Source organism: Remersonia thermophila, chromosome 1 (assembly GCF_042764415.1).
Source record: "Remersonia thermophila strain ATCC 22073 chromosome 1, whole genome shotgun sequence".
In the NCBI taxonomy this organism is placed as follows: domain Eukaryota; kingdom Fungi; phylum Ascomycota; class Sordariomycetes; order Sordariales; family Chaetomiaceae; genus Remersonia; species Remersonia thermophila.
Window position 1 is genome coordinate 4,886,101 of NC_092217.1, and position 25,251 is coordinate 4,911,351.

Sequence of the window (25,251 nt, forward strand, 5' to 3'; positions counted from 1 at the left end):
CGGGTCACCTGGTCTCCCTGTGTCACGTTGTAGAGCGAAAATCATCTGGATCGATCATGCTTTGGGAGAAACGAGAGGACAGCATTGTGTGGTGATGGTCCAAAGTACGGACCCAAGAATAACATTACCCGCTTGAAAACCGTGGAAACAAAGGCTTTCTCAGCCTCCAAGACTCTAGCCGCCCCCAACAACCTTGTTTCTAAAAAAAAAAAAAGATATAGATATTCGCATGCCATCATCCCGTGGTGTTCGTGGTCAAGAGGTTCCCAAGAACCTCCATGCATATTACCAGATCGTCTGGATAGGTAAGCTATGCGTCTTGGGCAAGGCCGGCTCGCCACCGGTGTGATGGATCCCTCCATCCCTCTCCCTCTCCCTCCCCCTCTCCCTCTCCCTCTCCCTCTTTTCCTCTCTCTACCGTCTTCCTCCTCTTTTGTCGACAGGGACGCTTCACAGGCCGTCGATCAACGGCGGCGTCCCCTTTTGGATGTGGCAGTTCTCGCTGACCAGGTACAGGTTGAGCCCGAGCGCCAGCGTGTACAGCTCGGCGCCGAGCTGGTCCCTCGCCCACTCGTTGCGGGTCAGCACGCCGATGTAGTCGACGAGGATCACGTTGGGCCAGCGCGCCGGGTCCATGCCGTTGACGCCGTGGAAGTAGAGCGCCGGGTTGGCCTGCTCGACGGCGAAGCTCTCGAGCGAGTAGACGGTGGCGGCCACGGCGTCCGGGGTCACGAGCCACTGCGAGATGAGGAAGCCGTCGTGGTCGCCGGGCCCGCCGCGGGCGAGCGACCGCCACGCGGCGACCTGGTCCGCGGCCACGTCGCGCGCGTGCATCTTGTTGGACCAGCGGTCGCGCAGCGCGAGGCGCGAGAGCGCGTAGATGCCGTCGGCCGGGGACTCGTGGGTCACGCCGTCGGGGAGCCGGCCGTTGAGCAGGAGGAGGACGCACCCGCGGCCGTCGTTCTGGTCCATCAGGTAGCCGGCCCGGTAGTTTTGGAAGGTGGCGTTGTTGGCGGCGTCGAGGCTGGGGCAGCGGTTGTTGACGCCGCGGAGCTTGGCGAAGAACTGGTCCACGACGGGCTGCGTCCAGAGGATGGGCCCGCGGGTCGGGTGGCGGTGCCGGCCGACCAGGTAGCGGATCGAAAAGAAGATGATCTCGCCCGGGTGCTGGCTCGTGAAGCGGTTCACCTCGTCGATCACCTGGTCCAGCGGCTCGCCCGTGTTGCCGACGGCCACGTCGGCCGTCTCGTCGTTGACGTGCAGCACCCAGAAGCCGTCGTGCTTGGTCGCGTCCCGCTCCAGGTCCGGGTGGATGCTGGCGATGCGCAGGTCGAACCAGCGCGACCCGGCGCGGAGCTGGTCGTGGATGTTGAGCGCCTGGTTCTGCGTGTTGGGCTTGCTGCCGATGCTCGCGATCTTGTGGGTGATGGTGCTCATCCCCGCGTCGTGCGTGCCCGGCAGGATGAGGTGCCGCACCGGCCGGTCGCGGATCACGTCCTTGATGGAGCTCATCCAGTTGCCCGGCCCGTGGCGCAGCGAGGACCGGAACCCGTAGCTCTCGCTGCCCGTCACGACGAGCGTCACCGACGCCTGCCCGCCGGGGAACGCGTACTCGCGCGAGCCCAGGCCCATGCCGCTCAGGTCGAGCGTCACGCGCCGCACGTCGTGGCCGCCCGCCAGCTTCCTCGTCGCGCGCACCGCGAACTGCTTGTTGTTGGCCCCCTGGACGGCGTACGTCGCCGTGGTCTTGTCGTCGGCCACGAGGATCTTGAAGCGGTACTTGAGGGGATTCTGGCGGGCGCGGCCGGGCGGGACGTCGCCAAACGAGAACTCGTCCATCTTGCTGCCGTCGACGCTCTCGAGCTTGAAGAGGTGGGGGGTCAGGTTGACAATCGTGACAAAGTAGCGCCTGCTCGTCTTTTCCACGACCGGGTTCAGCATCTCAAAGGGCTGGAACTGGCCGGCAGGCATGGCTGCGGTGCTGAAGGTGGCGTTGACGGGGTTGCAGGACTGCCCGCTCACGGCCACCCAGGCCGTGCTGGCCGCGAGGGCCAGCGTCTTGAGGATTCTCATGGTTTTTTTGTTTTACCCCTTTCTTCGCTGTGGTTCGTGTCAGGCCTTGGGGTTGAGAATATCGTCGTCCCGGTCCCTGACGGAGATCAAGGGAGCCACGAGAATATACCGTATGAAGGCCCAAGAACCCAAGACAACCCTTCGACCCGGTCGGGGTCTGCTGGCCTGGAGAGCAAAGGAGCGACAACAAGAAAAAGAGCGTAGTGTAATAAGGTGGTCACGACGGTGCGTGTCCAGCGAGCGGCATCCTCATGGCATATGGGTAGTTAACCCCCAAGGGAGGAAGCCCGTCCTGATATATCGCACACCATGTGGCGCGCCATCCTGGAACTTTGGCCCCTTTTTTTTCCCACTCTTTCTTTCTTTCAGGTCCCTTTCCCTATCTATGCCTTGGTGACGCGAGTCGTCGTCCCTCTCATCGCCCATAGGCTGCGAGACACCAGGGACAGCTCGAATCCTCCCCCGGCACTTCGCCATGTATGTCTTGGAGGGGAAATTGCCCTTTGGGGACATCTCCAACGCTGCGAACCAATCAGGTCCGGCAGCCCTCCCAAGCCACCGCCGACCCCTGGGCCCCCTCCCGAGCTTCATCCACTCCGGCCCGCCCGTTGGACAGCCGCCGCGCCGGGCCCTACGGCAGCTCGCTCTGCGAGGTTCAGCTTGTCGCCGTGAGTGGCTGGCACCTCTCTGAGCACGATTTCTTCAACCCAAGAGGTTGGCCAGGGGGGCGGGGGGGGGTCCCCTTGGGGAACCCCGCACAACCTCGTCGCCGTTGCCGGCTTTCGTCCTTCATCTCAGGGCATCGGCTTTGCGGCCTTGGACTTGGACAATAGAAAGGTGGCTGACACGAAGGTGACCCGAAAGTCATCGTGAAACGGCGTGAATGGAACCGTTGCTGTCGAGGAGGGAGGAGGCAGTTGAGCGGATGGCGAACTTGGGCTGCCGCTGGATGCCGTTCGGCGCATGCGATTGGCAAGCTGAAGCCGGACAGACTCCTGGAGGATGGCCCGTTGTTGGCGCACCTTGATTGGGAGGTGGTGAGAATTTACCACATCGCCGCCGGGACCCTTGTGGCCCAAAGCGATCGGCATCTTTTCTGAAGCCATCCGGGAGAATAGGCATAGGATGGGGCCTCTGCCACTGGAAGGTTTCCTCAGGTCATTTGCTTGCTTACAAGGAGCAGATGCATTGCGCGTACTATATGTTTGGCAGACGGGACCCTAGTGAGCTTGTTGTACTTATTGCTTTCTGACTGACGTATAGCCTTATTAGCCTACGCCTGCTTGGGTGCAGGCTGAGCCTCTCAGTCAGCCAGACGCCCAACCCAAACCCGAGACGAAATCCCCCAAGTTCCTGATCGGCCCATGATGTCAACTCCCGATGCTGCTCTCCTTAGGGCCCTGAGTGGGACGCGCCATGACGGTTGGGCTTGGCTCTGTCCGGTGGGGTGAGTGACACTTTGCTGCACGCCAGAGGCCGGCCAACATGGGGGGCGCAGGGGGCAATTCTTCCAGCCATGATCCGACGTGTCCCCCTCAGTGGCGTCATCAGGCCACCGGCAGAGACGCAACGAGAGGCTTGCATACATACGTACGGCTCCAAGATGCCGAACCTCTCGCAGCAAGGGCCACAGAAAGGCCTTCTTAAGAGACGAGGCGAAGCCCGGAAATCCATGACCGGGGGAAAGCCAGCTCTTTGCAGCTCGCAAAACACCATCCTCCTCCCTTGGGATCCCATTGGCACCGCTCCAAGAGCAAGACCCATCGAAAGCCATGAGCGCACTTACACCTCCATCCGAGTTTTTGGCTGCATGCCCCAAGTTCCGCGTGCTGGTGCTCGGAAGCCCCGAGTCGACCAAGCAAGAGCTCTTCACCAAGGTCTTTGGCGTTGATCTGGAAAAGGTTCGCGAACGTTATCATCTTCATCATCATTCTCATCATCACACCTACTAACGACCCCCCGCACGCAGAGATACGTCGACGAGGCCTTCTCCCCCTCCCACGCCATCGCCACGCCTCTGGACCTGCGCGGCCAAAACTCGCGCGTCGACATCTTTACGTGCCTCAACTTCGGCCCCGGCGGCGGAGGCGACGACGAGGCCAACTACGCGCGCGTCAGCGACTTCCTCGCGGCCCGCGCCTCGCCCGCCGCCCCGCTGCAGGACCGCCTCCACGCCATCTGGTACTGCGTCGCCAGCGAGGAGGGCCGGGCCGTCTCGGACCTGGAGCGCCGCTTCTTCGGCGTCGCCGGCCGGGGCGGCCTGTGCGACGTGGCGCCGGGCGTCCCCGTGGTGCTCGTCTTCACAAAGTACGACGACTTTGTCGAGCGCGTGCGGCTGGGCTGGTCGCACAACGCCGAGGAGAAGGGGCTGAGCAAGGTGGCCGTGTCGTACATCCTGCGGGACCTGGCGGCGAAGCGGTTCGAGCACGAGATCGGCCGGCGGTGGGACGAGGTGCTGCTGCCGAACGGCGCCTCGCCGGGCGCGGCGGCCGTGGTCCCGCGCGTGTGCGTCTCGAGCCCGGACACGGACGAGGACGCCCGGAGCTTCGAGGCGCTGGCCGAGGCCACCCTCGCGAGGCTGCGCGACAGGAGCGTCAAGTACGCGTTTGCGGCCGCCCAGCGCATCTCGGCGCCGATCTGCACGCGATGTATGTGCATTTCCTTTCCGTCTCCCCTCCCGCAAGCAAGCCTCCGCCTGGGCCTTTTCCGGTTCCGCTCACCCTGACCATGATCCCCTTTTCCAGACTGCGCCGACACGGCATCCGAGTACTTTGAGGTCTCGACGGCGCACGCGCGCAAGCTGCACGGCGTCGACGCGCGCGACATACTGCCCGACTTCTTCGCCAAGGCCGTGCAGCTCTTCAACCTGCGCGACCCGGCGTCCGTCCTCGACCCTCCCGCGCCCCCGCCGGCGCCCGAGGCGGGCCTCCTCGCGCGCGTCCTCTTCGCCACCTTTGACGCCTCCCGCCGGCCGCTCGTGCGGGACGAGCTCCTCCGCGCCGGCACCGACGCCGGCAGCCTCGTGCTCGGCCTGACCCCGCACGACCGCGCCGTGCTGCTCGCCCAGACGCTCGCCGGGGTGCTGCTGTTCCTGCACCGCCTGGCCGACGCGCAGTGGCCGCACGGGGCGCTGCCGGCGTCGTACGCCCTCGGCGAGGCGACGCTGGCGCGGCACGTCGAGGACCTGAGCGCGAGCGAGGCGGAGCGGCGCGCGGCGCTGGAGGAGGTGGAGGCGAGCCCCGTCTTCACGCAGTGCGCGCTGCGGGGGAGCGTCGCCGAGCTGCTCGTCAGGGCCATCGAGCGGGCCGACAAGATCCGGGACGGCAAGGCCGGGAGCCGGCACCCGGGCAAGGCCAGGACGCCGGTGACGGTGGAGGACGACTCGGAGCTGAAGGAGATCGCGACGCGGTTCGCGACCGACAAGACCCCGGTGCTGCCGTGCGGGCTGACGATTTTGCCGCTGACGCCGGAGCCCTAGAGAAGAGGAGAGGGGGGGAAGACGAGAGATGCTTTCCTTGTTTGATAGTTGGTTTGTCGTGTCATCTTGGTGTTGGAGTTAGCGGAGCACATGGAATCATGGGTTTTTTTTCGTCTTTCCTCTGCTTTTTGAACCATTCTCTCTATCCATTCAGACAAGCCAAGTCTCCCATGCTTGAAGAAGAAAGAGAAAGAAAAAGGAACGATAAAAAAAATAAAAAAAAGAGGCCCAGGTAGAATAGGAAAAAAAAAAACGCGAAAAAAAGTATCTCTCCCGCCGGGAATTGAACCCGGGTCTCGAGCGATGTCAGGCAGGTGACAAGCTCACATACTAACCACTATACTACGGAAGACTTGCTGGTGTTGGCACCAGCCGTAGCGAGGAGCTGTGGTGGGACGGTGCGGGGTAAGCCCTTATCAACCCCGCACGCCATGTTTCAGGGGCACGCTGATCAAATGCCATGACGTCGCTCCCCGTCGCCACCTGTTGCTCATGAGACAGAACGTCTCAGGTTAGATAATAATCAACAAAAACACCATCGCTCGAGGGGCAGTCCCTCAGCCATGATGATGATGATGATGATGATGACGACGACGATAATAATGATGGTCAGTGGGGGAAAGTGTTGACAGAATCATAGCATCTTGATACGAATGTTGGGTGGGTTGGCTATCTAGAGATATCTAGGATAGAAACTTGAAGCAATACCCAACGCTATGCGGCTGTCAACGACTCGTGCAGGCCCTCCGAACACATCCCGACTTCACTCATCGCGACCGTCCCAAGGAACCTGCAAAACCCCTGGATCCGCTCGCCTCCGCGATCCAAAGCGCCCAAATTCCAAATCACCACCGCTTCTTTGGCCGCTATGCACAACCAACGGCACCATCCACCACCAGGCTGCAGCACCGTGCCGTATTTCCAAGCTGCCCGGCGCATCCCCCCCCAAACAAAAACAAGCCCGAGCTCGGTCTTTTCTCGCGTTTAAGCCCACGCTCCGACCAGGCTCATGCACACAGCGCCGAAAAACACCAAAAAGCAGGCCAAAACACGCTTGCGGCCGCGCAGGATGGTCCAGCTGTGGTCGCTCAAAAAGTCCTCCGACAGCAGCTCGATCAGCGCGGCAAAGGTCAACAGGCCCGACGACACGGCGTTCATGGTGCCGACGAGGATGAGGCCGGTCTCGGAGTCCGGGCTGTAGAGCGTGTGCGTGGCGAGGCCGATGGCCTGACCGATCGGGGTTCTGTTGTTTCGGGGGTCTTGTTAGCTTTGGCCGAACGAAACATGTCTCCCCTCTGAAGAGCGGTGGAGGAGGGTTGGAGGGCGGGAAGCGGGGAGGCTGCTTACGTGCATCCGTAGGCCAGAACCATCAGCCAAGGCTGCCGCGTCTTTTCGGGCCACGAGATGGAAGCGATGCGGGCGCCGAGGGCGAGGCCTTCAAAGGTTTCTGCGGGGTCGTGTCAATACGCCAACCATCTCCTTCTAAAGCGTGCAGGACCGACGACATGGAGAGGGAAAACTGCGAGATGAAAAAAAAAAAAAAAAAAAACTCACGATGAAAAGCAATCGCAATCAACAGGACCACAAAATCGGATCCCACCGCCACGCTCAGCGCCATGCCGATGAAGACGCTGTGGAAGAGGATGCCGACCTCGAGAAGCATGCACTGCAGGATGCTCTTCTTGTGCAGCTGCTCCTCGGTGAGCTCGGCGCCGAGCGACTCGTCCGCCTCCCGCAGGGCCCCTTCGGACACGGCCGGCTTCTTCTCGGGCTCGGCGGCCGACTCCTTCCCGGCGGCGGCGGCGGGCGAGGGGGCGGGAGCGATGGCGCTCGCGCGGCGCGCTCCCGACGGGCGGGTGACGGCGGCGGCGACGGCCGCGTTGCTGCAATGGCCGCCCGAGATGGACGACCGAACGGCGTGGCTGCAGCTGGGGGCGGGGGCCAGGCCGGACCCGTGCGAGCTCCGCCGGGGGCCTCGGGCGGGCGGGCAGCTCCTGGGGATGCAGTGCCTCATGGGGCTAAACACCATCTCGATGATGGACACCACAAAGATGCCCACGAGCGCGATGGCGCCCGGCATGGCGGGGTAGTCGGCCGTCCAGAAGCTCGACAGGCACGGGTTGCCAAGCGAGATGAAGGCCGTCGGCAGGAGGTGGACAAAGGCCGTCGCGAGCAAAACGCCGGTGCCAAAGTGGCGCACGGCAAAGAAAAAGCGCTCCGGGATGCGCATGAACGGGAACTTGGCGGCCAGCATGGGCACGGCGCACGCGAGGCTCGACACGGCCAGGATGATGACCAACGCGCCGACGTGGAGGGGCATGTTGTACTCGTCGGGGTTGACGACGCTGCTCTCGCAGGCGTCGCCGCGTTTGGCGAGGCGGTGGAGGGTGGTTTCGGCTGCGTGCGGTGGTGTAGGTGGTTAGCGAGCTTGCTCGTTCCCGTCGTCTGCCCCTGCCGGTGGCTTGTTGGGGGGGGGGGGGGGGGGGCGAACCTTTGACGACACCCATGACGGCCGACTTGGCGGCGGCGGCGGCGGCGGCCGTGGAAGAAGAAGAAGAAGAAGAAGATAAGATCAGCGGGACATAATGCCCGGCTGCGTTGATCAACATCGACGCAGCAACGACCGACGCGATCCAGCCAATCCAACCAACGGGGGGCCGGATTGAGCGAGGGGAGAGACAGGCTCGGCCTTCACCACCAAGCGCTGTCGGGGGGGCAATGAGCGGGCCTGGATTCCGGGGAAAGAGACGTTCAAGTCAGTCATGAGAGTTCGAGTTGACCAGAAGAGGAGGATGCTGCGGTGCGTTGGTGGGTTCGGCTTACGGTGCAGCGTCCCGCTCATTGCCGGGGCGGGTTGGGCAGGCGACTCCTTGTCGCCGCCGCCGAGCACAAACATTGCGCTGATGTGTTTTCCATCCATGAGCCAACCAGCGCTGTTGCTGACACTGGCGCACCCATGCCGGTGCTCGCGGGCGTTGGCGATGCCGTTCAGGTCCTGACGGGTGGTGAGATCGGCGGCCAGGAAGGGCGGGCTCTGGTTCCAGGTCGGGTGCTCGAGGTCGTCTTCGGTTCGCGACGGACGGTTCATGGCGGGCCAAGGGATGTCGTCGGTCTAAGGGACGGCGCTGTGCAGATATAGAGGGGAAGGGTTGAGAGATGTCTCCTGGGAGCTGGCGCAGGTAGGCGGTCTCAATGGCGTGCGAGGTTGGATGATCGAGGTGGCAGAATCAAGATCTAAAACCATGTGGTTGACAAGACAAAATGCGTCCAACCAAGTTGGCCGAAACGGTGCTTACTAGTATACATAGTACATTTGCCTTGCTTTTCGTTCCCCCTTTGTGTCCACAGGGATTCTTGGTTTCGAAACACCTTGCAGACTAGACGAGACCCACAGCCGCGATGACCGCGCCAGTCGAGCCAGTCAAGCTGGTCGAGAGCCTGTCCCGTCGAGCCTGTCGGAGCCGCCGTGGGCGGGGCCCTCTCTGTCAACGTTACAGCGCTTGGGCGTTCATGGATGCTCCCACAGATGACGTCTTGGCGCGTATTGTTAACCGAAGTGTCGGGATGTTACGGAGTCACGGCAACGAAAAAAAGACCGGGGCTGTTTTGTTTTTTTTTTTTTTTTTTTTTTTTTTTTTGGTCTCGTGACTCAAACGAACGGTGCCAACTGCGACAAGGGTTTAAAAATAGATATAAAATTCCAAAACAACACCGTGGAATACCATGTGCTTGCCGATGGGTCTCATGGTTAGGTACCTGGCTGTCCCTGCTGTGTTAGATGTTGGTTGTGCATTGGCGTATAGTAGAACATAGGACAAAGAAAGCTGGGGCGGCTCACGTTGTGATGTTCATGTGTTGAATGTTTTGGCATGCAACCCCATGGAACTTCCGGTATTTCACCGTTCAGCACAGGGGCGCAGGTTCTAGAACCTCCAACCAACCAACGCTAGCCTAGTGTCCGCGGTCACCTGGATGAACCCGGCGGGTATTCAGCCGCATGGGACGTCGCCAAACAACACCCACCGAAATCTGTGGAATGTGTGTGCGTATGAAGAGAGGAAATACGGTACCTGCATATCAGCCCGGAAGGTACTCTGTAGGTTGTGTGGAATCTACGCAGTAGAGGTCGGGATGGGGTGTCGACGATACTGTGGACAGACCTACACTAGACCATACGGGATGGATACCCGGGCGGCCCTGCAGGGCTGACGGGAGCTGCGCTGCCGCCGCCGGGCGGAAACCGTTACAACCCGAACGGGTGGAGCCCGGGGGACCGGACGTTCCCGTCTATAATACTACTATAATACGTGCTCCGTATCGACTTCCGACCCCCGGTACCGGTACACTACCTACGGTAGGTAGCCTCGGCTTGATCAAGGTTGCTGGCCTAGCTGCCTAGGTAGGTACCTAGGTAGGTAGTTTTGGTCGGATGCTCCATCGCCATGGGCTTGTTCTCATCCGCGATAGGCAATGTTCCAGGTCTCGCTTAAACTTGCCAGCGTTATCGGTCAACGCCCGGCACCCCTTACCTGCCCGTGGAGGACCGCATGTTGGTTGCCCGAGATCCAGGGGTTCGCGTGAGGCTGTGGCCGCTCCGAGCCCGTCGGTCAAGCTGTGACAAAAGGCAGATCGTGTCTGTCGCACACGAAATTGCGGTACCTGCGATGCAGGGGGATTACAAGTCACAACACACCACCAGTTGGTTTGGGAGACGAACCAAGAGCTACCGTGTAAGCAACAAGACTCACACTACGCAGCACACCCTCAGGATTCCCGCATTGGGCATCCCAGCGTCTCCTGTGTACCTGTGTACCTGTGTACCTGTGTACCTGTGTACCTGTGTACCTGTGTACCTGTGTACCTGTGTGTCTCCATGCTGCCCAGAAAATGTGGCGTCCGTCCCTCCACACCAATCACGGTGCGTCGAACAGACGAATCGGCCCGGGGATTGCCCCTCCTTCTGACCCCCCCCACTTGATACAACACGTCAAGCATCCGGAAGTCTGAGTCACCACCAACAGCAGGGCGCAGTGGCTTCGCAAATCCAAGGTCCAAGGTCCATAGGTACACAGCCAATGGCGCCGAGACCCGGGTACCTAGGTACGTAATGAATTAGACCGAGCCAACGCCTGCCAGAGACAGAGAGTACTTGTCCCAGCACCTGTTCCACACCACCGAGATTCGAAACAGAAGAGGGGGGTCTATCATTCTGAAGCTATCTAAAAAAAGGACAGTCTGTCGCAAACCACCCAAGGTAGGTAGGCAGCATCCAATGTAGAACCCCCTGACAATCTCGAGCGTCGTGAACGTTGGTATCGCACGCATCCATCTGGGCCGAGAAACAAGCAAAAACAAAACAAACATCTCGCCGCCCCTTCTTGAATCCCAACCCCGGCAGTCATTGCCGAGGCTTCCCATCCAAGCGGGGACCGGCAAGCAACAAGTCAGCGGACAAAGGACAAGAAACAACGTAAACACGGCCTCCGTCTCGGAGCGCTCTTTTTTAGCCAAGGACGATCGCCTTGACCTCAATGCTGGCCCTCCTCGGTGCGTCGAGGGGAGCCGAGGGGTCAACGAAGGCCGAGTGAGGACACACTGCCGGGGCAAAAAAAAAAAAAAAGTCAGCGATTTGTTCGCACCATCCATGATTTCCTCGCTTGCTAGCTACTGAATGTGCGGGTAGGCAGCTAGCTAGGTAGGCCGGCGGGTAGCGGGATGCCTCACCGGTCGCCTCCCGAGCCTCGCTATCAAACAGCTTGAACACGATGACGTCCTCCTGCGTCATGCCGCGCTTGTAAAACCACCGGTGCGCCGGGTTGTACCGCACCTCGTACGCCTCGTCGACAAAATGCGGGTACACAATGTCCATGGGCACGAGGTCCTCGCGGTCGACGGTGCGGAAGTCGCACATGGCGAGCGGGCAGTCCTCGACGGGGGCCGGGGAGATGGGCCGCCAGATGCTGCGTTTGAGAACAACGACGTCAGCGTTTGGAGTCGGCGGGAAAAAAAAAGATGGAAGGGAAGAGGTCAAGGCGGACTTGATAAAGCGGACGCGGCCGCGCATGAGCTCGGTGTAGTTGTCTGGGTAGTAGAGGCGCAGGCGAGCTTGGCAGGTCGATGCGCTCGCGTCTACGTGGCTGTCTGTCAGCATGGAAAAAAAAAAAAAAAGAATAACAAACAGATCTGAACGCTTCAGGGGGGGAGGGGCTTCACGAACCACAGTGTGCCCGAAGAAAGGGCGGCTTGAAGTCGTACTGCTGCCCTGCAGGTCTCTGTTGGGGATCGTAGTGGCGGAACTGCCACGAAGCGCGAGGCTTGGTTTTAGTGTTTGAACCTTTGTTTTCAAAGTTTCAGGCGGTGGAAGCGTGGGTTGTTGGCACCTCCCCTCCCCCCAGAACCCACACCACCCCTTGGCAGGGTGTATAAACGCACATTGTAAGCGTAGCAGAAGACGTCCTCGCAGCCGAGACGCTTCTTGAGCCATTCCACGATTCCGGGGAGATATCTCTCCTGGACAGCCTCGTCGGACCACTCTGGCACCGCGATGGGACACTTGGCAAACTCGAAGCCGGACGTGTTGAGGGTGAACATGTGCTCAAAGCCTGTCACCTCGGAGATGGTGACCTCGTAGTTCTCCGAGACGAGGTTGTTCATCTTGAAGCCCGGGAAGCAGTCCTTGGGGAGGTGGCACTTGTAGGGCTTCTCTCGCTCGTACATCTCCAGCGGGGCCAGGTGGTGGAAGCTCTTGGGCACCACGCAAGGCAGCTTGAGCCGGCGGATTTGGTTGTCCAACGCCTGTCTTTCCTGCTCGGCATCGCGCCGCGGAACCAGGGGTTGCCCATCCCCGGAGCGCCAGCTCGAGGCTTGACAGACCACATGGCGATGAGCTCAGCTGTCCGGCGGAACGTTCTCCTCGAGGAATTACTCACATGGCACGTGGCCAACGGCGTGGCTGGCGCCATGCACGAATGTGGGATCGGCCCAGCGGCGCCAGGGCCTGTCATACGGCCGGTTCACATCAAACCGGCACGCTAGAACTTCTGGATGCTCGCGTAGGAGCCTCTTCCACGTCTCACCCCCCTTGACGGGGGGCCAGAAGCGCTTCCATGGCTGGTCGAGTGCGAGCTGGTTGTGCATGCCAACCTCAGCCGGGGCTTGGGTTGGCTCCTGACCCTCGTCGGACGCGGGCTTCATGGTGGGCGAGAGCCGGACGAGGTTTGCAAGCTGACGGACTTGGAAGAGGATGGCAGAGCTAGGCTGTTGCGAGCATCCACCAACGGGACAACGAACCCTGGTCCCTCAACCTCAACTCCAGCGTTCACGATCACAACCCGGGGGGCCGGGGGGCGCCCTTTCATCTCCATTCACGCTGCGGCTCTGCGGGCTTGCGGCTCTGCGAGGAGCTCTTCATGATGACACACCAGCTCATACTCCTTCCTGCCCACCCACCACCCACCCGCATACCTGCCTCCCTACGGCCGCATACACACGCACGCACCTATACGCGGCCATTGCCGCCAACCCTCGGCTCTAATTATCGCATCCACCACCATCAAGAGGCGGCTCAAAAAATGCCGGAGACAGCGCGAGAGAATTCCGCGGGTAGGGGTGGGTTGCCGCGTCGTGTCGTTGGGCGAACGGTGCTGCGAAAGACAGGACGTCTTCCAATCACGACGTCGAGACGAGGGAGCCGCGGCGCGTGATCTTAGCTTTCCTGGGACGCCCGGGAGAACGCGGGCGGTGAAACAAATGCTGATCGGTACTTGAGCCGCTAGGCCTCGACGTGGGCCGTCTGGAGAGCGGGAGAGCGGGAGAGCGGGAGGGCGTGCGATCCGCCCGCGGCCGGGACGGGGCGCGTGGCTTGTGGCTTGTCCCGCCGAATCAGTTCCTGACGGCGCGAAAAGGGGGCGCGAGGACTCGGGGGGAAGCTCTACCGTCTTACCAAATCTGGAGATTCGAGCCCAACAGGCTTGGCGAGACGAGCCCAAGCGCCGCGAGCCGGATTAAAGTGTGCTTCTCAAAGCTCTCCGCCATTGCTCCGTGGCCCGAGACCTTCGGGACTCGGAGGCCCCGAGTCCCCCTGCGCCAGCGCGTTCAGAAGTGTTGTAGGATCCCTCCTCCCCTCCGGGCTGACGTGACGTTGAGCCGGCCGGTGGAGACGAGCGCATGCAGCCGCGGCAGTTCGCACGACATTCCGAGGACCGGTCAGGATGCTCTCTCCCTTGGCGAGGTTGTTGGTTGACGTGGCAAATGCCGGTTTTTAAGACTCAGCTCAAGAGAAATTGCATAACAAATAGGTGGCAGCGACCCCCATCGTCTGATATGCTGTCCGTCGTGAACGTCAAGGCCCCCCCCTGATTTTCCCAATTTGGAACCGGTCGGAGCCGTGGTGCCGTCGTTGGGGTGGGAGGGCATGCAGTGTAACCGGCTTGCCCAAAGAGCCGCATTGGGCCCCTCTCACTCAGCCTCGTCGTCGATGGGAAACACCACGTCCCCCCGAGCTTCCACGACCCTGGGCATGTATCCCTTGGGTGACCGCCGAGGCTGAGAGACATGCCCCTGATCCCTTGCCGAATTTCTGTTTTCGGAACCCAAAACTTGGCTCAACGACCGGCCGGTCTGTCTTGTTTGTTTCTTCGTGTTGGACACCCTTTCTGCTCACCAGTGGTCCACGCCACTCCCGCAAGTTTCCGTCCGATAATCTCACAGTAACCACCGGCTTCGGCCAGGATATCGGCAGGTTTCCGGCTGGAAACCTTTCCAGCGTCCATGTCGCTTGCTCCACCGCCGCAGGTTTGGGTAAGTGGAAGCATAGTTCCGTTGACTGTACCTACCTCCTTGCGGAGAGCTGGTCGGTACCTAGTCGGATCCTATTATCGCATCCTTACCGAATGGGTGACCGGGCTACGAAAGGAGCGTTCCGGTGCATGTCCAACTCGGAGGTCAGGGGCGGTGTTTGTACCATCACCGTGCAAAGAAAATGTCTCGGAGAACTGGATTTAAGCACTCCCTTTCTTCTACGAGGCCCTTTTCCTGCTCCCCTGTGCGATACGAAGCTGCTGCGTTGCCCAGCTGTTGGGTTTGTTAACAAGTCATTAACCGCTCGTAAAAATCCCTAGGCGTTGAAGCGCCCGTACCCCTTTGCCGACATGACGCAAGGAAAACGTCAACATCTGTCCCGGCCGTCTGGGGATAGCATGGGACGACAGGCTGCGCTACATGCCTATCGTCCATTTTCACCCGCTGGGCAGCGCGTAGCAATGCCGAGCCAGCAAGAAACGGCCGCTGAAACGACTGGATATGTGGAGGAGTTGAGCCCAAGCGGAGAGGGTAAGCAGCTCCGGACCCCTGGCCGTGCTCTGGTCCTTCGTGGGAAGATGCTGACCGTTCGTCTCAGAAACAGACAGCACTGATCCTGGACAAGAGGCTTCCGGCGAGAACAGAGACAGCGGTTCTGATACCGAAACTGCCACCTGGAACCGTCTAGAGGGCGATCTCAACACTGGGCTAGACAGGCTGGACGGGCTGGGCGGGCTGGACGGCAGCACTCTTGGAGGTCTTGATAGCTGGCTGAGGCCTCCGCTGACCCCTCATTTCTTTCCCCTTCTTACGCCCGAGTTGCCTCGGGACATGATGACGCAGGTTACTCCCCACTACGCAGGTCATACCTCTAGCCAATGGGCTGGTCAACACGGCGAGGCGTCCTTCCCCAATATTCCTGCACCGACACCGGCTACGGGTAGCGTTGCGATTGAGTTCGATCTCGGCCCGAACTGGGACGTGATTCAGAACGAAGAGCTCCCTCTTACCATTCCGGAGCAACCATCCAGCCTTAACTCAAGCCATGCCCGGTTCTTTCCGGGGGCAATTAGTATTCGGTCTGAGCCTCCGCGCCAAAACACCCGGCCCAACAGCGAGGGCGTCTCCAAGACCACAGACCTCCAGTTTGTGGAGGTCGACCCAACCCAGTGCAAGACGGGATCGGCTACCCGACGCCGGGGGCCGTTCAACGATCCGCAGCGCCAGGCAGAGACAGCAAAAACACGGGGACTCAAGGCCTGTGTTCGGTGTCAAATGCAAAAGATCCGCGTAAGACTTCTTCGCGAGGAGACCCCCCGAGCATTGCCTCGCTGACGGATCCGTGACTCTCCAGTGCCAACCTGACCCAAATCACCCCGCTGGCATTTGCCTGACGTGCAAGAATGTCTCCAAGCCGACGCTTCACACTCTCGAGTGCCGCCGCTGGCGGCTCGCGGAGTGCACCCTTTACAGGAAGGGAAAGCCGCGCGGTCTGGAGTTCACTCTCCGCTGGAGCAACATGACTCTGGCCAATATTACCGACTGGGAATCTCCAGACGTGCGGGTCATCGACGTTGAGTCCACTGTTTGTCCTGTTCCTTTGAGGCTGCACGTCCGCAAGTTCAAGCCCTTGAAGGGGAAAGATGCCACCCACAAAACATGGGTGGATAAAACGGGCATCAGGAAGTTTAAACCAACGACCCCATACGCTATTGTCAACATGAAGGATGCAGCGCAGCATATGAAGGCCTACATCGCCAAATACTTCTTCGCGTCGATGGAGTGTGTCCTGAAAGGCAGGGATCAATGGGTCGTCGAGACGTATTCCTTTGCCCAAAAGTACATCTGCCGGGTTGAGGTAGGATTTCTGCCAACGCAATGCGACCCTTTGTTAATAGCACTCATCGCTGATGGCCGTTTCAGTCCGAAGAGGAGAAGAAACTCCTCAAGAACTTCTTCCGGCTGTGGTTTGCCATCCGCCGCACGTCCACCGTGGAGCACATTGTCGGAAACGACACGCTCGACATGCAGCCCGAGACAGAGGATGAGTCGTTTCCATTGTTTGGCAAAGTTCCCTTACCCCCTGTCATGATCTACCAGCTCGATGCCATCTTGACGCTTGGGGTCCTGGACCCGCTCCGCAAGCAAGTGCTCGAGGACTTCCAGAAGCTGGTGCAGACAGCCAACCCCAACAACTGGATGACCGTCTACCTCATCACCTTCATGCTTCTCCACAGCTGCTCCATGATCACCCATGAAAACTACAACAACGCACGAAAGCATGGGCTGCGGGTAAGTTGCTACACCTTTCTGCTGGACATGAAAGCCCCCCTGATGACCGACAACTCTTGAAGCGGAGATACTCCATGCCAAACTTTATCTCGGAGCACCACCAGAGCGCCAACGTCATCCTTCACCACTACCACTACCGCACCGAGTCGTGCAACCCGTTCAAGCAAGACTGGACACAGCGTCACAGGACGCCCTTCGCAAACATGTCACCAGAAGACATCATGTTCTTGGAGCGGACCAAGGAGCTGCTGGCGCAACGAGGTACGATATTACTCCACGGCGACTCGTCGTGTGCTTTCAGGGAAAGCTTCTGACGCGGATTTTCGGCCCAACAGAGAGCATCATCAAAAAGAACAAGGAAATCAAGCTGTACGAGCACGAGCTGTACTTTGTGGCTCAGATGTTCGAGCAGGGATGGTCGCCGAGGGACACGGTAATTGAAGATATGGGCGAAGTGGTGATGGTGAAAAAGTACGCCGGAGAGGTGGAAGAGTCGAGGAATTAGCCCTGACAAGGCGGCCCGGCCGATGGATGAGGAGGAGGAACAAGAATAGCACACCTTGAGGGTGCAAGTGTGTTGGGGTGATTGCGGTCTCAGCAACGGTCTTTTTACCCTATATTTTCTCTTTTTCCTTTTCTCTTTTTGTTATTCTTTTCGTTGATCGGTCTGTAGCACAATCCAGGACGCTTCGTTGCGTTTGCCTAGAATAGCTCCGTGGTCCTTTGATGGCTGCCACCTGGTTGTTTTATGCCCTTGACATCAGATTGATATCAACAAATAGCCGTCCGTGATAGAGAGAGGTCCGTGCCGAGGCCAACGAAAGATACAGGGACCTAATTATGGCATCTTATTGGTGATGTATAATTGACAGCTTCAAAAGCGGTCAGTCCATTGGATAACCATTTGGACAAGTCCTTTACAGATCCCGAGAACACGACGATGTTAGCCTCGCCATCCACGCCCAAGAGAGCTACCTTTGAGCGCTGAACTGGGAACCTGGAGAGATAGGTATTTAGGCACGCTGAAGAGGGTGATGGGGTGAGATCGTCTGGGCTTGCTTCTGGGCGAGTTTCACTTGCCTACCTAGGTCGGTAGTACCTGAGGTGTAAGATCCCTAGCGTACGGCTCGACAAGGCTGAGCCGGCACCGCTACCCCAGCACTTGTTACTTTGCTATCTATTACTTCGGTGGTCAGGTGGGGAATATTGTGTCAGTGAAATACACCCAAGAAGGCCTCTTTGCCCATAAGTCGGTTTCCCACATCAATCCCGAAGAACATCTTCTTGGACCTGTGAGGGATTTGACTAGGTGATTAACTAAGCCATTACTACCAGAGCACGAGCTCCAAGGAGGTTTGCATGGCACTATTGTGTCGATACCCAGTTCTGTTTGAAAAAACCAATTTTCCTACTCTTCTGCTCGGTTACTACTTTCCGGCAAAATGAAATCAGCTGGCCAGCCTGTCCTAAGCCCCTAAATCACAGTAAGATAACGATAGCCGGTGTGAACTCTTACCCTGTTTCTCGAAGAGAAACCCTTTCCCTAGCATCGTACAATGAGCTTGGGTCTCACGTGTTGATTTACCCCCACGGGACAGGACCAACACCCCAACAGCATCTGCAAAAGGGAGGCATGGCCTTTTGAGGTATATTCCTTAGGCACCGGTACCTTTTGGTTGACAAGCCCAAGATACATACAGTTCGGTCTTGGTGTTGCCTTTTTTGGAACCGGTCTGCAGCCTTGACCGCGACTCTCCGGACCGCGCCCCTTTTGGGCCGGTCTGACAGACAGATCGCCACCGACGACATCAACCGGTCTGATATGCAGGCCGAGCCGGATTCGATCCTCGTTGGGTATGCAATGGCCGTGACAACGGCGATTAGGCCTCCCCGATCGGCGCCATGACAGCGGAAGTGTGGCGGATGCGCTTGTCCCGCTGGCTTAAACACGGATGCTTTCGGAGTTTGAGCCCTCATCGAGCTCCCGAAGGCCGATTGTGGTAACGATTGCGAGTGCGGCGGCCTAGCAGGGCTAATGGTAGTTCGTTCCCAGCATGCGGGCTGCATTCAAGGTTTCTGTTATCGGGACCTGGGTGACGTTACGCCACGCTTTCCAAAGGTTCGACATGCGCATGAGACTTTCCTTCCGATCGTTTGTCAGGATCCGAGTGACGGGTTGGTGCCCAACGTCCAGAGAAACTCGGCAACCGTGTGTGAAGCACTAGAACTGAGCTCATATCGGGTACTGTAGCAATGCCTGATCGTTGGGTTGTCAAGGAAACGCCCGTCCTACGTGGCTCATGACTTCAAACATGTCGGGACGCACGAGCCTGTACATATATATATATGTACACCAGATACCAATGATGAAGATTGTTGTCAGGACTTTCAGCGTCGTTTGGATTCAACGTTTATCCAAGGTTGCGTTCTCTTGTGCACCTCCCTAGGTTTCACACCACACTGCTTTGTATCCACGCCGCTTCTTGTCCCAGTCATCTGTTCTGGCAAACGACAGCACTACACGTTTTCAACACCGCCGCACTCTTTCAGATGCATCAAGCGACTGCTTAGCGCCATCTCCCGCATACTGTTGGACCCGATTAAGCCAAGCCGCGGGGTGTCTCACCGCGGAAACCATGAATCCATTCCTCGTCTCGGGCATGGACAGAGACTGTGGCTGCTCGGGCCAAGGTCAGCATCCCACTCTTGACGCATTCCTTAGCGATATCCAAGCTCTGCTGGGGGATCATGTTAAAGATGGGTTCCTGGATGTGGTGCTTTCAAGGGGTAATGGGCTCTCCTGTTGATGTTTCTCTCGTGTATCTAATCGTGCAGGTAGCGCCGTGTGCTTGTGTACTAACAGCATGATAATAATAGTGAATATCCCTGTTCCTCACAACGATGCCCTCCATGATCCGACGGAGGAAGCCTGGTCACTTGAAGTGCACATCGGATAGGAAAGCAGGATGTGGGACATGAGGGCACGCTGACCAGGCCCGTGTGACATCGCTCACAACGGTTCGAACCGTTCGGGTCGTCAGCCACCGCCACCTTCATGCCACAAGCACCAATCAACGACAGCTCGCCACACAGCTCAGCATCATCTGCTCCTTCTAGAAAACTCTCGATGCAAAGAAGAAAACACCCGTGCAGCGGACAGATGCCAACACTACAACGTTCCATCGCCTCAGAGGTAAAACCACTGATCGCTTGGCGTGAATCGGAAAGGTTGGCCAAAGCACGGTACCAGGCGAGGCAATATCCCTGAATGGAGGAGCGCAGCCCGAGTTCAACCTCAAAGGCTTGCAGGGAGGGAAGCCAGCGGGGTCCAGGACGTCCTGACTCTCCCAACACGCCGAGGTAGCATATACTTTTGTGGGAGGCAACAGAAGGACGACGACGCACCCGGGCACATATTACGCCAACGGTCTGGAAAATGCCCGGCTAAAGTTGCCGCAGGGATTTTTTTGTCGGCTTCGTTCTTCTCATGATCCTAAATATACGCAGTCATTACCGCCGCAGACTCTTTAAGTGTATTTCATTCGGTTGTATGTCACTTGTATCACGGGATGCACACACTTGCGGGAACAAGACGGAGAGAAAGAGCGGCATGCCTTGACAGCAGGAAGCACTCCGCAAAGATCACACAACCATAGAGGTCTCGCTGGGTGGGAGGATTGGAGGGGAGCTGACACCCGGAGAACTGCGGCTGATACTGCGACATGATGTAACCCTATCCCCAAAATTGACAGGTTCCAGATGGCGGGCGCCCACCATTGGTACGCCATAACGTTTGTTGCTCTGTATGTACGCCACACTAGTAGCAGGAGGTAGGCGAAATGACTGGGGATTCTCTCCGGGGCAAGTTTGGCGAATCGTCTGTCCCAATCAAAACCGAGAACCGTGCATCCAGACTGGCAGCTGGCCCCAACGCTGCGGAAGGTTGCCCCCCCCCCCCCCCCCCGGTGCACAGACAGCCGGCCAACCCAGTCCTGAATCAAGCAGCCATACCCAGGTACACGGTGAGTTGCTGATACGCTATAGAGCGTTCAGGGCCTCTTTGCTGTTCTGCGCGCGGTGATCGCCACCCGGAGAAATCAGGCGGTGCCCGACCAGGACCGATCGCCTTATCTTAGTGCATACTTAGTGTACCGCAGTAGATGGATCGACGCCGGGCCGCATCCGCTGCTATTATTAACCTGGAACGTACCGATACAGTATAACTATGTAGTACACAGTAACTTGACCTATCAAGTACCGGAGGTGCAACGGGGGGAAAGGCCAGGGTCTTGGGGGCTGGGAGGGTTGTTTGGTTCTCCGCGAAGAAAAGAGAGCCTTGTCTTGGCATATCCAGCTTGTGACGATCGCGAAGTCAACTCCGGATGGACACGATGGGGTTTTCGGGGCGGTGTGCAACAAAGGATTGTCCGACAATAGGAAGCCCAAGCCCCACAAGACATAGTGTGACAGCAAAAACGGATCCGCTGATGCTGCCATCAGCTAGTGCACCATGTATACCTGCTACTGCAACACATAGAAAGTCGATTTGATTTCTGGGGATCTTGCAACGCCCTTTTTGACGTTGCCAAATTGAGGCAATTTCCGACAGACATCTGGTGATATCTGTCACGGTCCCCAGCCTGGGAAGGCTGACGTTCAACGGAAGTTACCTAGCCTACTGCGTACGCAGGCCCCCCTATCTATTGATGTTTAACTACCCAAAGGGCCAACACCTGTGCTCTGGATTTTGCATACCGGTAAGTACGTGGTGGCCTTGGTCTTGATTCTCGTTCTCAAACGCGATCAAGAAGCTGCAGCTGTAGTCCCTCTGGCTCCGTGGTCCAGGTGCAGGATTCACTTTGGCGATTAGCCCTGCAGCCAGCGTGCAAGGGGCCTGAATTTGGATCGGGGAGTCGTGGTGCCCCACTGGTTTTCTGCAGGGGAGATGCATCTAGGACGTAATTACGCAGTAATTGCATATTGCTGTGTAACTACCTAGGTAGTGCCCACCGACCGGTCGGCCGGGACCTAACCTACCTACCTCATCCCGGTTGGAATGCCGCCAAGATATCCGGGTACCTGTTTGGTTGGTTGGGACGGATTAGCCATTCCCAAAGCGGTGCACTCGATCGTGTCCTGAAGAGTTTCCATTCCCCTGGTTCAGGTACGTTTGGTCCACAGAATAGTTACTGGGTTGTTCGAGGTATGTGGGGGGCCCTTCCAAGGCCCCTTGTACACAAGTACTTCGCCTACTAGGTACTTATGATTCCGATCCATACAATGTTGCTGCGAAGCAAAACGACGTGGTCAACAGCAAGACCACCTGGAAACTGCGCGGTGTCTTTTTCACGAAAAATGGAAAATGTAGTTTCAAGTCGAATCCGGAAGGACCCCTGGTCGACACCGCCAAGACAAGAGAAACCCCTTCTCCGGAACCCCTGTACCCTGGTCGACTGTCGTTGCGTCGAGCGCCCTCGATGTCAAAATCAGCCCAATGATCAAGTTGGGACGCAGAAACTGTATGGGCTGGCTTTGCTCATGCCTGTCATCATCAATACGAAGCACGTACATATCGTCGAGGTGGATTTGTTTAAGATGGAACGCATCCCGCAACAAACACTGGTCCCATTTCCTCCCGTCCTGCGGCATCCAGGGCGCATGTCTTGATTCGGCACCACCGGCAGGCTAGAAACCATACATACCTCGGCGTTTTCAAGACCTTCCCTCCTCAACGCGCCATACCATCGAGCCCATGGAATCGCGTCGGGGTCTTCTCCCAGACCTGCCTCTTGACGTCTCCAGGTTCCAGGAACCGCAGCTCAATGTCTTCCCCGGCGTCCTGGACCACCACCGACGTCAGCACCATGGTTCCTTCCACTCCACCGCCCCGATTCGGGCGGACTTGGGGAACACCAGAGAGCTTCATGGTGCAGAAAGCTGGACCCGAGACATGCCTCTGAATTCTGAACTATTATACCACCATGCTTGGGCCGACCAGGCCCTTACAATCGATGCTCCAGATCACCTCACTCACGAACCCTCTAGTCAAGGGCTTGCCCGACCCGGCTATGAACTGGCCCTACCTTATCAGAATTTTTGGGCACCCATGAACAATAGTCTCTCCAATGAGACGCATCCCGATAATGCAAGACGGCAGCTGAGCCAGGGCGGCGCCTTCGAACCGAGTTTCAGCCAGCCTTATGCGCTCGTTGAGGGCTACAAGACCGCGCCTGTCGATGTGCAACGGTTTTACCCGCAGATCTCGGCTAACACTTAAGACTATACTATACCTATACCAAGCGCTCCCCAAGTTCCACCTTATCAATTGTTGCCGAACACCAGGCCGGGTGCCGAGGGCGCCTCCTTGAATACTTTTTCCCATCGGCAGCATCATAACTACACCCAGACCATCGTGCAGGCTGAGCTTCCGCACCAATACACCATGCCGAACAACGGGAGTACCTTCTCGGATGCTTCCAGAGACGTTCAACACCACGCATCCACCTTGTCTGCGCACCCACCTCGCTCTTCACAACACAGCATCCCGTTTGGCGCAGTCCCACTTGATACCTTGCGCCAGAACAGCACCAGCTTCGGAGGTGACTCTTCCAGCAGGATTCGAACTGGAAGTGCGCCTTTCATCCGTCCCACCACCGCCACTTCATCGAGTGCAGTACCCCCAAACTCTGGTGCGTCTGGCGCGGCGGGCGCTTCGAGACAGGCTTTCCTGAACGGCGTGCGATCAAGAAGGCCGAGCGCCGCTATGCAGTCAGCCTCATCGCACGGGAACGCAATGGACAAGGTCGCAAGCACCGTTCGGAGCGTTCCGCTGCGGCCGAAAAAGCGTGCTCGGTTCGCAAGCGATAAACTGCGGTGCGAGACGGCCGAAACCCGGAGAATCAAAGCTTGCATCCGCTGTCAGGTGAAGAAGTTACGGGTGAGTCAGGTGGCCCATTCGGGGAGCGTGACCATATTGCGGTCTTGATGACGGGGGTCGGTACTGAGGCCCTGCATATCAGTGCGAGCGCGATGAAAACAATCCTGATCCATCTGGAGCATGCTTGCGGTGTCGAGGAGCGGCTTTCCAATGCGACCGTTATCAGCTTTCAGAATGCACCCTTTACTTCTAAAGCGGCGTGATGTTTCCATCCCGCCGGCACCCCTCGGGTTTCAGGGACATGATCGACTGGGATTCTGTGATGGCCCGGACCTGTGAGAGTGTATACGGCGGAAAGGAGTGGTTGGAAGCTGTTGTTCAAAAGAAGAAAACAACTATCTAATATACTTCTCCTGGAGGCTCCTTATATACACGATGGATGCCTAGAATAGCGGTCTAAGCAGGCAGAATGCCTGCTGGGGTTCAGGACCAGGGTATAAGTCCCTATAGATCCTGTTACACACCCCCTAGTTATTCGTAATTAGCGAGCAACTGTTATAATAGGATCCTGAAAATCAAAGAAAAGAGAGAAATGCCGTCGTAGCTCTCGTACCCTTTTTAGTAGGGTAGTTAGGAGTTGAATCCCTTTGTAGTATACTATAGGCTGTTTTGGACTTCGGGACGGGCTGTATCCGGTAATCCAAAGTCTTTATAATTAGTCGACTTTCTAAGCCCTCGAAAGGTCGATTTAAAGGTTAACAAAGGAAATTATTCTTCTTCCGGAAATGTTAATAACAATCCGGTTAACTATAATATTTTAAAACTATAATAATAAAAGCGATCTTTCTGATTATTATAACTGTAGAAATAGCCTCCTTAAATGCTATATTGATTTCCAGCTCTGTTAGTTTTTTTAGTATTGAAAGTATATTGCTAAGCAGCTTAACGAACTAGGTTACTAGCTTTCGTCGTTCAGAATATATTTTCGATCGTTTAAAACTACTCTTTTTACCCTTTAATTACAAAGGAGTAACCGACTAGTTTTCATCGCAATTATCTATAGTTTTCTAACGTATTATAATAGTCGTTTAGTTTCCTATACTGTTAAGGGCGGTAGAAAACCTATTAACGCGGGTAGTAATACTAATTTGCCTGCGAAATCGCTTTCTAATAACGCTATAGTATCCTTTAACGATAATTAGGACGTTATAGTTACGTTGCGTAAAAGTAAGGTTAACCCCGTTAAGCTTCTGCTCCTTAAGCTCCTGCAGAGGCTTAAGGATAGCTGTAGGGTTTTTAGTTAGCGGATCGAGCTTTATATAGGTTATTTTAAATCGGCTTTAAAATATAGCGACAGTTTATATTTATCGGTCGTAGGTTAAACCTACTATTATTATTATAAAACAGTAACGTCTTATAAACTCGGGTAAAACTTCCTTCTTATTATTTTAAAGTTTTAGACAACTATTATAGTAATTAGTGTTACGTTTTTAGCTAATCCTTTTAATCGCGTATCAGACCTTTTTTACTAGCGTTTACTGCTGCTTAATACGTACGATATAAGTAAGCCGGCGCCTTTAAAAATATAAGTTTATTATTTCGGAGACTTAATCTATAAGTTCTAACAGGTATATAGATTATTAATTATACCTATTATACGTATAAGGACCTGGAGGCCGGTATCGTTAAGGGTTGGTAGCTGGAGTCTCTCCCAGCTTTAAAGAAGAGTCTA

General features: G+C 57.2%; 6 protein-coding genes and 1 non-coding gene across 7 annotated transcripts; 2 read left to right on the forward strand and 5 right to left on the reverse strand.

The window, feature by feature from the left end:
• Nucleotides 1–450: 450 nt before the first annotated feature.
• On the reverse strand, nt 451–2,073 carry VTJ83DRAFT_1346 (uncharacterized protein; the record flags this gene model as incomplete). The annotated part of the gene is made up of 1 exon (XM_071007495.1): nt 451–2,073. One exon carries the CDS (start codon nt 2,071–2,073, stop codon nt 451–453), a length of 1,623 nt encoding a protein of 540 aa, XP_070870699.1.
• A 1,772-nt stretch (nt 2,074–3,845) lies between these two features.
• On the forward strand, nt 3,846–5,551 carry VTJ83DRAFT_1347 (uncharacterized protein; the record flags this gene model as incomplete). Its single annotated transcript, XM_071007496.1, has 3 exons — nt 3,846–3,974; nt 4,043–4,721; nt 4,818–5,551. The coding sequence occupies 3 exons, from the start codon at nt 3,846–3,848 to the stop codon at nt 5,549–5,551; spliced, it is 1,542 nt and encodes a 513-aa protein (XP_070870700.1).
• Nucleotides 5,552–5,819: 268 nt separating this feature from the next.
• VTJ83DRAFT_t14 lies at nt 5,820–5,903 on the reverse strand. The gene has a single exon. It is a non-coding gene; the product is annotated as a tRNA-Asp (tRNA).
• Nucleotides 5,904–6,535: 632 nt separating this feature from the next.
• VTJ83DRAFT_1348 (uncharacterized protein) lies at nt 6,536–8,639 on the reverse strand (the record flags this gene model as incomplete). Its single annotated transcript, XM_071007497.1, has 5 exons — nt 6,536–6,794; nt 6,899–6,998; nt 7,106–7,948; nt 8,043–8,279; nt 8,375–8,639. The coding sequence occupies 5 exons, from the start codon at nt 8,637–8,639 to the stop codon at nt 6,536–6,538; spliced, it is 1,704 nt and encodes a 567-aa protein (XP_070870701.1).
• Nucleotides 8,640–11,054: 2,415 nt separating this feature from the next.
• On the reverse strand, nt 11,055–12,745 carry VTJ83DRAFT_1349 (uncharacterized protein; the record flags this gene model as incomplete). Its single annotated transcript, XM_071007498.1, has 6 exons — nt 11,055–11,146; nt 11,276–11,511; nt 11,590–11,680; nt 11,769–11,847; nt 11,984–12,414; nt 12,481–12,745. 6 exons carry the CDS (start codon nt 12,743–12,745, stop codon nt 11,055–11,057), a joined length of 1,194 nt encoding a protein of 397 aa, XP_070870702.1.
• Nucleotides 12,746–13,219: 474 nt separating this feature from the next.
• Nucleotides 13,220–13,585, reverse strand: VTJ83DRAFT_1350 (uncharacterized protein; the record flags this gene model as incomplete). The annotated part of the gene is made up of 2 exons (XM_071007500.1): nt 13,220–13,418; nt 13,494–13,585. The coding sequence occupies 2 exons, from the start codon at nt 13,583–13,585 to the stop codon at nt 13,220–13,222; spliced, it is 291 nt and encodes a 96-aa protein (XP_070870703.1).
• A 735-nt stretch (nt 13,586–14,320) lies between these two features.
• On the forward strand, nt 14,321–17,147 carry VTJ83DRAFT_1351 (uncharacterized protein; the record flags this gene model as incomplete). The annotated part of the gene is made up of 7 exons (XM_071007501.1): nt 14,321–14,350; nt 14,671–14,881; nt 14,949–15,640; nt 15,705–16,208; nt 16,274–16,642; nt 16,705–16,903; nt 16,978–17,147. The coding sequence occupies 7 exons, from the start codon at nt 14,321–14,323 to the stop codon at nt 17,145–17,147; spliced, it is 2,175 nt and encodes a 724-aa protein (XP_070870704.1).
• Between the last annotated feature and the right edge of the window lie 8,104 nt (nt 17,148–25,251).